The sequence below is a fragment of the Rhipicephalus microplus genome, chromosome X, assembly GCF_043290135.1.
Source record: "Rhipicephalus microplus isolate Deutch F79 chromosome X, USDA_Rmic, whole genome shotgun sequence".
Lineage (NCBI taxonomy): Eukaryota > Metazoa > Arthropoda > Arachnida > Ixodida > Ixodidae > Rhipicephalus > Rhipicephalus microplus.
Window position 1 is genome coordinate 94,370,712 of NC_134710.1, and position 11,132 is coordinate 94,381,843.

Consider the following 11,132-nt stretch of genomic DNA (forward strand, 5'->3'; position numbering starts at 1 on the left):
TGGCACTGATAGCGGCAAAGTGAGCGTCGGCCGTCGATCAATTGACAAGCGATGAAGCGTGTCAACATTTATACATGTGCTATAAAATATTCTAGAGTTATCGCTAGCGGCTGCGTGTGTTGCAGAATATTCTCTAATGTTCGCGAAGTGGACGTAATCTTAACGAAATGATCTTCTACAGTCCCGAAGCTTCTCGAAAGCTGCAGGCGCGGTTTGCACTGAGGATTACGTACAGTTTAACGGGGCGATTTGAAAACTTGAGGAAGGAACATGGCAATATAAATTTAAGCATAAATTAGTTCCACCAAATCTTCCTTACACAGAGAGGGTCTCACTTTATATGTTTATGCGAATTAAAGAAAACTGGACAAATTTTGCATCTAGATATCTTCAAACAACTACAGACCACAACCTACATGTGATTAACTATAAACTGCCTAAGACAAGAACAAATAATGGGACATAATCCTTGAGGTACAAGATTCTTTGGCTCTTGAATGCAAACAATCAACTATACTACATAAGAAAAGAATTACCTTCTTTAAGAGTTTATCAAAGATAAATCTGCAAATATAATTAATACATTCTTCTTCTTGTATCTTGTTGATGTCGGTGCCAACAGCTGCAGGTTTAATATGTTCTATTGTTCTTTATGCTACTTCCGTCACTTATGTTATTCATTTTACTTATATTGATTGATATGTGGGGTTTAACGTCCCAAAAACAACATATGATTATGAAAGACGTCGTAGTCGAGGACTCAGGAAATTTCGGCCACCTCGAGTTCTTCAATGTGCACCCAAATCTGTGCACACGCGCATACAGCATTTTCGCCTCCTTCGAAAATGCAGCCGCCGCAGCCAGGATTCAATCCCACGACCTGAGAGTCAGCAGCCGAGTACCTTAGCCACTAGACCACCGCGGCGGGGCCATTTTACTTTATTGTCTACATAAGCTGTTGTTTTTGTTGTCTTGTTTTATTGTATCTTTTGCCGAGCATTGATTGTACTGTACAGAAGTCAGGGCCTCAGTCAGGTGCATGCTTGTGCCTTTTTGTAACTCCCTGACTCCCTTAGTTTTCCATAAGAAAACTATCAAATGTGTCAATGAATATGGAATCCACACAAAGTATTTAATATCAAAAAATTGAATCTACCTAAAAGAAAGCCATAAGCTTCATATATCGCCATTGTGACCGGTATTTTTCATCTACTATAAAATGCCAAGGAAGCACCCCCCTCAAACCCCCCTCCCCTTCTCTTTTTCGGGTGATACAAAATAAGAGCGACTAACCAAGCAAGCGTTTCCCCTCCCCCTCCACCAATGGGGCCACTGATTTTTTTATCACAAGCATCACTTGTATAAAAAAAACACTAAGAATAAGTATAATTCCATTGTCATGTAAATAAACAAAGCATTTCATTAAAGACATGAGTGGGCTAAACCATTTCATTAAAGACATGAATAGGCTTTTTTTCTTTAATTTTCAGGGGCTGTCTTACCTAAAGATGTACATGGGCTCTGGTAGCCCAACCCGGCCCGCGGGCCAAGCTCGGGCCTTATGAAAAGCCCTAATCAAGCCAGAAAAATAGATAACGTGCCGGAATTCTCATTGTTGATATGTGTGTTTTCTTTGGAGAAAACCCAGGATGAAGTTAGCAAGTACTTGTGTACTGAATCACTAAGCGCGTGCTCCGAATCAGAACTTCTTGAGATTTGGAAAGGGAAAGAAAAGAACTATCCGAAACTTGCCAAACTTGCAAGAAAGATCTTGGCGATTCCAGCTACAAGCGCCAGCAGCGAGCGCAACTTCAGTGCTGCAGGATACATAATGCAGGAACGACGCACTACACTGAAGCCCGAATTGATGTACAACTTCTTGTTTCTGCATGATAGTTTGTGAATGCTTTTGCACTCAGTCTCGAATTTTATCAACAATTGAAAAAAAAAAAAAGCCACAAGGATGGACGGCACACTGTTTTCTTAATAAATGCATTTTCATTTTTCTGTTGCCATGTGCTTTATTGCGTCATTCATCGAGTCAGGTCAGGCCGGGCCGGGCCTTGGGTATAAGATGCCGGCGGCCTCTGGCAAGCATCGGGCCGAGCCGCGAAATCACGGCCCGTGCACATCTCTACTCCCAGCACCATCTTGAATTTCGGTCCGGGACCAAGCCAGCGCCCCCCTCCAAATTTAGTCAGATTATCCCTCATCGTACGAGGGGGGGGGGGGGCCTTGCTCGGCATTTTACAGTAGTTCTCATCTTCATATTCTTTAGCCTACTACTCCCTCCTCTCATTATCACATTGAATCTTTAAAGTTTCCTTATACTCTCATTCACTGTCCACGATTTCATTCACTCAGCAACTGCATCAGACATGCCAAACCAACATACACCAGACATCATCATCAGTTGAACATGTCTCCTTTCAAAGCATAGTTAAAAACAGCATGAAGTTAGCAACAAAAAGAATTCACAGAGGACCAGTGCTGAAAACAAGACCAGTGCTAAACACAGGACCAGTAGTAAACACCGACAAGAATTCACAGAGAACCAGAGCTGAACACGGTAACAGTGCGGTGTTCAGTGCTGATCCTGCGCGAATTTTTGTCTGTACTTACTTTGCGCTGTTTTTATCTATGGATATGTACCAACTGGCTTACATTCACTTTCTTTCAGGTTTTCTTCCATCACCAAACAAATGCGTACAAATATAATTTTTTTTATCTGCACTATTCCTCCACCATATAATGAATTTATTTTGTGCATACATTAACCACTGATCGTCATGCTCTGTACAATTTGTGTTGTACTGCAATTTTCGTATTCCGCCTCTACTCCTGCAATAGCCCTTTAAGCCTGCAGCACATTGAAAAAAATAAAATAAATCATGATAGCACAATTCGCTAAAAGAAAATACTATGTGAAATATGTGCACACAGCACACATTAATTTGTAGATGCAGTTTTACCCAGCTTTCACATATAAGCACAGCTGAAGCAACACACCAAGCTTGAACTTCTGCAATGCATTCCCATTTACTTTCAACGAAGCAACTCATAATTGGAGGCCCCAAATAATTATGAAACCAACTAATGAAGCTAATAAAAAAATGATGCGCTGATACAATTAACACCATGACTGACAGTCTGGCTGGCTGTACTACAGTGTGAAGTGGCTGGATCAAGACGGCTGGGCCTCAATGAAAACTGGAAGAGAACACCGAAGGCTAGCACTGGGTGCAAAAGGGATGGGCAAGATAATCAAAATGGTGAACTTCTATCAACCGGTCGTTTCACTTAAGGAACTTGACGCAATTAATGTGCATAAGGTAGGTGCTTCAAGAGTAAAACGGAGCATTTGAGCAGTGGCCAAGCTATGAAAAAGTGAGTGCAAGCGCATTCCATGAGAAAAGTGGTTCTTTATTTTTATTTAGAAATGATGGCACAACCTTCTGGCACATATCCGCATAAAAATAAGGAACCACTTCTTTGATGGAGTGCGCTGGCATTCACTTTTGCGCAGCTTGGCCAGAGCTTATGTGCTCCGTTTTGCTTTTGGAGCACCTGTACGTTCAAAGCTAGTTACTCAAGCGACTGAAGTTTCGCAAGCTTCGGTCTCTCCTGCGGGCGCCACATGAACACACACATCAAATAAAATTAAGCAACTGTCTATGTTGCCGAGAGCCGGCAGAGCAGGCTGTGTAGGATACTGCCTGCACTTCGTTTCCATTGGCTGGCTGCAGTCATGTGGCCAAACTGCCGGTGTCTTTGCTTTAGTGTGGTAGTGCCCGCAGCTGGCATCGACTCCGTGGAGATTTGCCGGCAGCTGGCAAAAGCATGTACATCTGAGAACATGTGTCTTAGCACCGATTATTACACAAGATTTCATTATATATTGACATCCTAGGCTCAAAGTAGGTCACTGTGTAGTTTTGTAATGCTATTTACTAAGCACCCCACAGAAAGATTTCTCTTACAAAAACGCAGCGAACAACCAAAAGAAATTTAACTTTTTCATCTTCATGATAATAGTATGTGGTGCAAACTTAGAACAAAAAAGGATTGCTTTTCGTGGCTAAGTCTGACTTGATGTGTATTTGGGCTCACTTCCTGTTCACAATATTAAATACATAGCACCCTTTAAAGTTTTAGATTCAGCACATGCTCAACTTGCATTCTGTTCTACAATTCCCTTGAATTTAATGTTTTGTACATCTCTATGCCTCTCAAGAAGATGCACACCACTTGTATTTCAAGTAAAAATTAAACAAAAGATAAGTTACACTTTATTAACACTCACACACAAAATATAAAAACAGGGTACATTATTCCAAAGCAGTCTGTTCATCACAGCTGGTTTAATGCTTATAGCTGCTTTCTCAGATGTACACAAGGCCGGCACTATAAAGACCAGACGAATGCCTTGCATATATCATATATATGCATATATGTAATGTATTGAGTCATCATTCATCACTATTCTCAGCCAATGTTTAGGTCCAGTGCAAAATGAAGGCTTCAATAAATTATCTAAATTAGCCCTGCCTATTGTGAGCTGGTCTCATTTTGTTCATATGTGAACTTCTTGACTTCGTTGCTCCATCTAACTCACTGCAATCCACGGATTCTTTTCTAGCGAGCCCTTGATGTCTATCCTATGCATTATGTGGCTGGCTCAGTCCATTTATTTTGCTTAATATCAAACTGAGTATCAACTACACTCATCTGTTATCTGGCCCATTCTATCTTGTAATTTCTCACTTTGAATTTGTTAATCGCTTTTTCATTGAACACTGCATGATCACGTTTCCACTACTGCAGTTTTTCACGGCAGCTCATTCGACCTGGCACATGATACAATTTATTCACCACTTACACAATAAAGATAAATTAGGTACATCTACAAATAAGTTCTTTAACTTCGTTGAACAATAACTCATTAGCAATTAAAACATTACCAGACTATCTTTTGGCTGCTTTTTTCAAATGCAGACAGGGCGAGTGATACTATGAAAGGCACCAGTCGCACATGATAGGGTCATAGTTGTCTAAACCATCTTTGCACATTCCACAATCACATTTTTGCACGGTTTTCATGCTTGTCAATATTGCATAAAATCTTGTGAATTAATCGGTGCTAACACACATATTCTCAGAAGTGCCTTTGCCAGCTACCAGCAAGTTCCCATGCAGTCTACAGTGTCGGCTGCTGGCAAACTTCCCAGTGGTGTACTGTGCCGGCACTACCCACTAAAGCAGATATACCGGCAGTTTGGTCACGTGACTGTAGCCAGCCAATGGAGACGAAGTGGGGGAAGTATCCCGCGCACCCTGCTTTACCGGCTGCCGACGCCATAGACAGTTCTTAAATTTAAATTAAAAAGCCCCACAGCTCAGGATCGCACGAGTATCACGCATCGAATCAACTACCTTTATCTTCATCATCCTCGAACTCCTCTTGAAATCTTTCACATGCCATTGTAAAGTAGGATTTCGTGTCCTTGTCAACGTGGTGAGACGGTGAAAACTGAACGTGGTCACTTCTGTCCTCAATGCGATTCGAACGTTGGCGGGCGCCTGCCCGTGAGGAGGTACCAACTTCGAAAACTTTGGGGCTCCACGCACTTTTCTTGTGACTGCAGGATTCTTGTTGTTGGTGCAGAGTGCGTTTGACAGCCTTCATTTTTTCGTTTGAAGTCTTCAAATACGTTATCAGCACGCCCTGGTATCAACCATGCAACATAAACAGGTTGAACATATTCTACTCTGCACTCGCATGCATTTATTCACAATAGATAAAGGTTGCTCCCATATGACAGAGGAAACGCTCAAAGCTAGCGTGCACAGCTCTAAAAGATTTCAGATGCGGCATGCTTTAGTCGCTTGAGCATGGTTCCGTGCCCGTGCTTCCGTGCATGTAGAACGCCATTTTGATCACGTGAAGAGCCAATGATGACGATGAAGATGGATGCGCTGACAAAAATTCCTTTTGAAGCATCGTAATTAAACAACACTCTAACGTAATTATCTACTGTTACGTTGTAGCGCATCGTAGTAATAACTAAGTTTCTTTGATTTTCCCAGTTCGGGTAGCCTTGGCAGTTTCTCACATGCCTGAGGGTGGTAATTATGGGATGGTGGTGGTAGTGGTTAAAAGAAGAAGGCCCTAATATAACAGCTCGTTAAATAGGAAAAGTCACATCGACCAAATTGGGTCCAAGGCAACACAAGCCATGGGGTGGTTACGCAAGCTCAGCAATAAAAAAACGGGGTTGCGAATAAATACAGTGGTAATGCTTTATAAAATGTAGATGCGTCCTATCATGGAATTTGGCTGTGCGTTATTTTCTGGGAGTGCGACTTATAAAATAAGACCGCTAATACTGTTAGAAAGGGAAGCTTTCGATTGTGCCTTGGACTGCCCAAGTTTGTTGCTAGCAATGTGCTCTACATGGAAGCGCATCTCTCTTCATTGTTAAATAGATTCAAAATACTTACTATCCAAACATTTTCAAAACTATACACTTCGCCCCGGAGAGATTCGCGTTATGCTTTCATTAAAGAGCCAAGCTTATTTTTTGAAACTCCGTGGTCGCGATTCCACTCGCCACAAATCATATTCGTTCAAACGCTGCTGGAATCACTGGACATCGGAATCAAACATATGTTTCCTCAAAAAGTAACTTTAATTTAGACCTTCGAATAAAATTTGAGAATATTTACCCCTATAACGGAAATCAAATGTCATTCCAATATTTAAATGATCGGCTACAGGATTACTTGGCACACGTGAACATGAGCAACATAATTGCGACTGATGCATCCGTATCAAATGAAAAGGCTGGGGTAGGTAATTACCTTTTTGCGCGTTCCCTTGACTGGTCCTTTTCGGTTAGGCTTCCGGATTACATACCAATATTCATAGCAGAATTATTTGCTGTTGTATACTGGCACTGCGAAAACTCCCTTCGGGCGAATCAGAAGCAGCAGTCGTAATTGCAGATTCTTTTTCAGTATGTGCTGCTCCGTATCGGGAACCAACTTCACACTTATGCGTATGTTTCGACAACTCATACCGACAAACTTGCAGAAGCTTTTTAGTTATGGGTACCAGACCATCGAGGCATATATCTAATGAGATGGCGGATGCACTAGCCACAGTATCTCTTAGCGTTCCCCTTATCTCGATTTTGCCTGATACGGCTTGCGCGACAGCAATAAGGTTTAGAAACTTTTGTTTGCATAATGAAATCAACTCCTTCTCATTGGAAAAATTTCGAGATTTTGCACATCTAAGATGCTGCTGGAATAGACAGTGGTGCGCAACACGGCAGCTGGAAGTTTTTTTTTTTTATTTATTTAGGAATACTGCAGGCCCTAATAGGCCCAGGCAGGAGGGGAAAAGTACGAACAAAAGTATAAAGTCTGCAAATATCAACAATATATACAAGTAGGATCTATACAAAGCAACAACAAAGTGAATCTACTAACAAGTAATGGTTAATAAGTTACTTATACCATATCAATTGCGTTGTAGAATTCCACGACTAAATTATTTTTTACATAAAGCTGGTCTAAATAGGCGTCACCGTTATGTCAGGTTTGCGAAGAAATGGAAACAATTAATACGTCATTTCTTTTAATTTTTGTCGCCGATATTCTTATCAGCGGAAAATATACCTAGCTGGTAACTCCACTTGAAAAATTAGGATAAATGTGGCAGTAATTTTCTGTGCCAACATCTTAGTGGTGCGAATGGAGGAGCTTTGCAACGCAACGTCTGAGGCAGAATGAGTTTCCTCCCCGCAAGGATCGCGGTTGCGCCTTTCCCTAGTATACGTGCTTTTCAACCTATGTCGGAGTACACCTATGTCAGGCGTCCCTCGGGATCCGTCCACCGCCCTCTCTTATAGCAACAGCTGCGGGCGCGCGCACCCCTAGCAACCGGAGCCCCCCACCTGCTTGACTTGAACGTGACTTGCCACCGCCTCAATGCAGTGCGTTTGTAGCGTTTGTGCTGCCAGCGTTTGCGTTTATAAGACGCTGACATTAGAAAAAATGATTCAGCAAAGTTCTGTTTGACGTTGCATAAACTGTTGCCAGACTTCAGGAGTCAGTGTTGCCAGACTGCCGCCAGATTTGGCAGAAAATTTTGTCCTTGTAGTTGTGACTTCCGTGAGGGTTTTGTGTCATCCGCAATGCATTTCGCGAGTGCGTTAGTGACGTTGGCCGTTTTAATTAACGGAATGAACCACGCGTTGCAGAAGTCGGAGCGCATTCTCTTGCTGTGTGCGCAGCTGTGCAATCAGGAGATCGTGTATCGATCAGTATTAGAGATGACTCGTATGAATGCGGGGAAGTGAATTCGTTAGCCGCGTCGCCGGAGCACGGAATATCTCCGTAACTGTGCGTACCTAGTCGACTGCGCACAACGACGCGTTTGCCGGGGAAATTGAATAGAGTCCAGAGTCCGAACGATATGCCTTATGCTGACACAGCTAGTCGTCGCGCGTGGTCGACGCGGCACGATCAGCTGTGCAGAGAGCCTACTTCTGAGATATGATCGTCAGACACGATCAGAAAAGGAAGCGCACCACCTGCTGCGACTCTATTCACTTTCCCCAGAAGATGCGTGGTTGTGCGCATTCGACTAAGTATGCACCGCTACGGAGATATTCTGTGCTTCGGCGACACGAGTGTTCGCTTCCCCTTAAGTCATACGCGTCGTTCCTAATACTGAGACACAATCTCTTATTTGCACAGCTGCGCACACAGCAAGAGAACGCGCCCCGAATTCTGCAACACGCGGTTCATTCCGTTAATTAAAATGGCCATTATCGCACACGCGAACAAGTTCATCGCACTCGCGAAATGCACAGCAGGCGCCGACATGCACCATGGACGACATAAAGCACTCGCGGGGAAGTAAAAACTACAGGGGCAAATTTCTCTGCCAAATCTGACGGCAGTCTGGCAACAACCACCCCAAAGTCTGGAAATTGAGATATGCAACGCCAAACAGAACCTTGCCCATTACTCTTCTAACACTGGGTTCTCACGTCCGAAACGCCGTTACGGACGCTTCACAATGCACCTGCATTTCCTTGGGATTCCCTTTGGGAAGGTGGGGGCTTTTTAAAGACGATAGTATTTCTTAGGGGCCTTCGAGGCAAAAATTTTGGTGTCTGTCTGTCTTTCTGTCTTTCTGCATTTTTTCTTGTTTTCTTTCTTTTAGAGGGGGGAGGGGGGGTTCTGCGCTGGAGCCAAGGTCTACTCAAATAGGTCGCAAAGGCTCGGGCGAAAGGCGGTTCAGAAGCTGTTGCCACGATGATCAGAGCAGCTGATCAACCGCCATTTTCTGAACGTATACATATGGGCTTCTATGGAGCCTTCGGTATTAGCTTTGCTGGAGCTATATGACACAGCTTTCTCTAAAAACATGCTATGGCTACTGCGAGGCACAAGTTGTGCGGTTGTGGTTTGACCGGCAAAAATGCGTTTGCGAATGGCAGGCCGTCAAGTGTGCCTGTATTTAGCGCAGAGGCAGCAGGTTCAATTGGGCAAATAACATATTAGCATGATTTCAGCCCGCCGCAAATGAATCGGAACTCGCAAATAACTAACAGCAGTTCGGGTAGCGAAAGCAAGCTGATGGCACCAGTACAACCTGCCAATGAACCTGCCCAGTAGCTACTTATGGTGGCGCCAAAGTGCATTGCAGGCGTACCAGCAAAAATTAACATTAAAGAAAAACACCAATCAAGGTAGAATAATTAAATGTGTGAAATGCTATTTCTCACTCAAATCAATTCCTCTTCTATTCTGGTCAGTGTTTTAGAGCGCAGCTCTTTGGTGCCTGTTCCGCTGCGTTAATTGAGAGATGCTGTCGGCGCGATATCACCTGGACGGCCACCGTGATTAATTTAAACTACCGGTATATATGAATGCCGGCACTCTTTGCTTTGCGGCCGACAGAGAAAATAAACTCGTCAAATCTCCTTGCCGACAAAGCTGTTTTTAGTACGGAGACCACAACCTGACGACTGGTGCTGTCACGGCGGGCGTTTTCAGCAGAGGGTACGTGCCCTGCTACGCCGTGCAACGTTTATGTTCTATAAACGTTGATGCCGTGGGCAAGTAAAACTACCAGCATATAATTGTTCTTGCACTAAGTGCCGGCGCCTTGTTTGACAGCCACTAGCGAAAAAAAACTCGGCAAATGTCCGTACCGGCAAATCACTTCTTGCCACAGGATGCCGGCATGCTATGTTTGCACAATATCCTTGTTCTGTATTTCTTACCATGTTTGCTTACTGTTTCTGCTGTTCTGTTTATGCATTAGGTGTAAGGCATGCCTTGAATTGCAGTAACCGCTCAGTGTGTGAGGTGGCCAGGTTCTCCTCAAGCTTCTCAGTGCAGATTTTTCGCCTGGTCTCCTCGCAACCTTGTTGTGCAATAAACTTAATTCAATTCAATTATCATGTGACTACAGCAGGCCAATGAGGAGAGACTGCCGGCCGGATGTCAGGCGAATATCTACTCCCATTCTGTTTTGATCATTTCAATTCACAAAAACGCTCTAGCTCAAAAGCCAGCTCTATCAGTCATTCAAATGTGGGGCACATTCTTTCATTTTTCGATAACCTCCATGACGTAGAAAATTAAGAAAAAAAAAGAGTGTCACATTCAAGAGGATGCGCAGTAGGTTCACAGATAGCAACTCAAGCAGGTGCACCTTGTAAGCTCCACTGCACTTTGTCACAGCATATTCCTGCCACTTCAAAGTCAAGTAGCTCTTATTAGGATACATTCTGGAGTCATGTTTACCTAAAAAGAGGAGCATTGTTTAGTCATAATAAGGACAGATGGAGAGGCAGTGCTTAATGGTTTACCCACATGTACAATTAGAGTCACACTTGAGCCTAGCTATCGATTAGTTCAATACCAATAGAATGAATATATGTTTGTTTGGAGATGAAGTATAGCGTATCTTCTCCCATATAACCAGCAGCAAAAAACTAAGAAAAAAGGGGGTGCAGGTTGTTTGCATTTTTTTCTTTTGGAGAGTTAAAATTAGGGGTGAGGGTTATATGCAGGGCAGAGTTATATGCAAGAAAATAAGGTATTTA

The 11,132-nt window shown here is 43.1% G+C and overlaps 1 protein-coding gene across 1 annotated transcript in view; it reads right to left on the reverse strand.

Annotated features, from left to right (window-relative positions):
- The window catches only part of LOC119176233 (nucleolar protein 9), an 84,140-nt gene extending 78,311 nt beyond the window's left edge, over positions 1-5,829 (reverse strand). Inside the window, exon 1 of the mRNA XM_037427412.2 lies at positions 5,434-5,829. Within this exon, the coding sequence (XP_037283309.2) occupies positions 5,434-5,686 (253 nt within the window). The 5' untranslated portion in view covers positions 5,687-5,829. The remainder of the gene's footprint in view (positions 1-5,433) is intronic.
- Positions 5,830-11,132: the final 5,303 nt, after the last annotated feature.